Source organism: Ursus americanus, chromosome 16, assembly GCF_024610735.1.
Source record: "Ursus americanus isolate L20-20 chromosome 16, mUrsAme1.1.p, whole genome shotgun sequence".
Taxonomy (NCBI): Eukaryota; Metazoa; Chordata; class Mammalia; order Carnivora; family Ursidae; genus Ursus; species Ursus americanus.
In genome coordinates this window covers 44,726,111-44,729,213 of record NC_142142.1, presented here as the reverse complement: position 1 = coordinate 44,729,213, position 3,103 = coordinate 44,726,111, and the positions used below count along the sequence as shown (strand labels likewise).

Here is a 3,103-nt window from a genome sequence, read left to right as displayed (position 1 = left end):
AGGCTATTTATCTCTTCAAGATATTGCTTCCTTCTCTCTCACATGTGATCATCATTTTTGGTGTCCCTGCTAAAAGACTTCATTCTGGATTATGTCAGACCAGAGGAGGTGAGGAGTTACAGTTGAGATCTGAAAACATGAAGAAAAGGACAAGCAAGAGAAGAAAGTTAAAGATGGAGAGTCCTTGCCCTGGCTCTTCTTCCAGGGTACTGTCACACTCAAGCCCCCACAGAACAGGGCCTTACTCTAGAAGCAAAGGATCTGAGTCCCTTCCTAATGTGACACTTCTCTCATTCCCTCACAGATCACACCCCTGCAGCTAATGGCTACGAAAAATGACACTTCAGTGATGGAGTTCATCCTGGTAGGACTTACAGATAAGTCTCAGCTCCAGTTACCCCTTTTCTTTCTCTTCTTACTGAACTATGTGGTCACTGTGGTAGGGAATTTGAGCTTAATTAATCTAATTTGCCTAAATTCTCATTTGCACACTCCCATGTACTTTTTCATCTTCAACTTATCCCTCATAGATCTCTGCCACTCTTTGGTCATTACACCTAAAATGCTGATGAACTTCGTGTCAGAGAAGAATATCATCTCCTTTGCAGAATGCATGACTCAGCTGTTTTTTTTCTGTTTCTTTGTCCATTCTGAGTGCTATGTGTTGACAGCCATGGCCTATGATCGCTATGTGGCCATCTGTAAACCCCTGCTGTACACGGTCACCATGTCCCCTCAGGTCTGTTCTCTGCTGATGTTTGGTTCTTATGTGATGGGGTTTGCTGGTGCTATGGTCCACACAGGGGACATGGTCAGATTGTCCTTTTGTGCTTCCAACATCATCAGCCATTACATGTGTGACATCTTCCCCCTCCTCCAGCTCTCCTGCAGCAGCACCTATGCCAGTGAGCTTGTGACTTCTGTTATTGTGGGCACAGTTGTCATAATATCCAGCTTCATTATTTTCATTTCTTATGCTTTGATCCTGTCCAGTGTCCTCCATGTCTCATCAGCTCAGGGTTGGTCCAAAGCCTTCAGCACCTGTGGCTCCCACATAGTAACTGTTGGTCTGTTCTATGGATCTGGGTTGTTCACACATCTCAAGACCTCATCTGATGGTTCTATGGGCCAGGGAAAGTTCTTCTCAGTCTTTTACACCAATATAGTACCCATGTTGAACCCTCTCATCTATAGTCTAAGGAACAAGGATGTCAAGTATGCTCTGAAAAAAACCCTGAAGAGAATTGCAAATTAAGCAGAACGAATGTTGTGGAGTTGTTGGGGTGTGTATATGGTGTGTGTGTGTATGTATGCACGTCCCCATAATTTTCCTCAGAACAAGGTTTTTGCTTTAAATACTATTTCTCTGTAAGCATGTCAGTTAAGAAGGCAAACATTATTAAATCTCATGGTTATTCTCAGCCCCATACTGAACTCAGCTTTATTCCTAACAGCATGCTGCAAAGATTCAGCCCAATGCCTACTTCTTTTTTTTTATATTCAATTGGCCAACATATCAACATATCTTGAAAAGATAAATAGCCTGGTCAAGGTCATACAGATAGAAAAGAGAGGAGCCAACATATCATTAGTTTTTGATATAGTGTTCAATGATTCATTATTTGCATATAATACCCAGTGCTCATCACATCACGTGCCCTTCTTAATGCCCATTACCCTGTTACCCCATCCCCTTACCCACCTCCCTTTCTGCAACCCTCAATTTGCTCCCCGAAGTCGAGTCTCTTATGGTTTGTCTCCTTCTCTGATTTCTTCCCATTTACTTTTCCCTCCCTTCCCCTATGATCCTCCATGCTATTCCTTATATTCCACGTATGAGTGAAACCATATGATAATTGTCTTTCTCTGATTGACTTACTTTGCTTAGCATAATAACTTCCAGTTCCATCCACATCGATGTAAATGGTAGCTATTCATCCTTTCTGATGGCTGAGTAATATTCCGTTGTGTATATGGACCACATCTTCTTTATCCATTCATCTTTTGAAGGACATCTCGGCTCTTTCCACAGTTGAGCTTTTGTGGACATTGCTGCTATGAACATTGGGGTGCAGGTGTCCCTTCTTCACTATATCTGTTTCTTTGGGGTAAATACCCAGTAATGCAATTGCTGGGTAGTAGGGTAGCTCTGTTTTTAACTTCTTGACAGCCACATGCAGAAGAATGAAACTGGACCGTTCTCTTACATCATACGCAAAGATAAACTCAAAATGGATGAAAGACATAAATGTGAGACAAGAATCCATCAAAACCCTAGAGGAGAACACAGGCAGTAACCTCTTTGACCTCAGCTGCAGCAACTTCTTGCTAGACATGTCTCTAAAGGCAAGGGAAACAAAAGCAAAAATGAACTATTGGGACTTCAGCAAGATAAAAGCTTCTGCACAGCAAAGGAAACAGTCAATAAAACTAAAAGGCAACCTACGGAATGGGAGAAGATATTTGCATATGACGTATCAGATAAAGGGCTGGTATCCAGGATCTATAAAGAACATATCAAAATCAACACCCAATTCCTACTTCTTCTTAGACCACCTCCTACTTTGCCTCTTCCCATGTACTTTTCATACATAAGCAAATATTAGAGTGGAATGCTGTCTGATAAGGTCACCCCTCTTTTTTTCCCTAAAAACAATTTCATATGGCCCTTCTGGTTTTCAGCATTTTTGGAATTTTTATTTATAAGTTATAAATTTTCCAGAATTTTAGCATTCTTTTAGTCCTGGTTTCTATACCAGGTTTCCTAACCCACAGATGAGATAGAGAGAGATAACCTTGTTGAACTTTGCTTTTTAAAAATTTTTATTCCTATGGATGGCTAAGAATGAGTGAGACTCACCAACCTGCCAACCTTAAACTCACCCATGATGAAAATCACAGACATTTCTTGAGAAACATGGCTAGGTTTCATAGCATTGAGTAAATAGTCTGATATACTAGAAAGAAGATTGCTACTGTCCTATCTTCTAATCAGCTTTTTTCTCCTACTATTTTCCTAATTCTCAAAAAATATTTTGTGATCCATAATGAATCAAACAAAATTCACAGCTGAGAGAGTGTCCTTGGCCACAAAATCAAGTGT

At 40.6% G+C, this 3,103-nt stretch overlaps 1 protein-coding gene across 1 annotated transcript; it reads left to right on the top strand.

The window, feature by feature from the left end:
- The first annotated feature begins 310 nt into the window (after window positions 1-310).
- On the top strand, window positions 311-1,255 carry LOC123792427 (olfactory receptor 8C8-like). The gene has a single exon (XM_045797578.1). The coding sequence runs from the start codon at window positions 323-325 to the stop codon at window positions 1,253-1,255; it is 933 nt and encodes a 310-aa protein (XP_045653534.1). The 5' UTR covers window positions 311-322.
- Window positions 1,256-3,103: the final 1,848 nt, after the last annotated feature.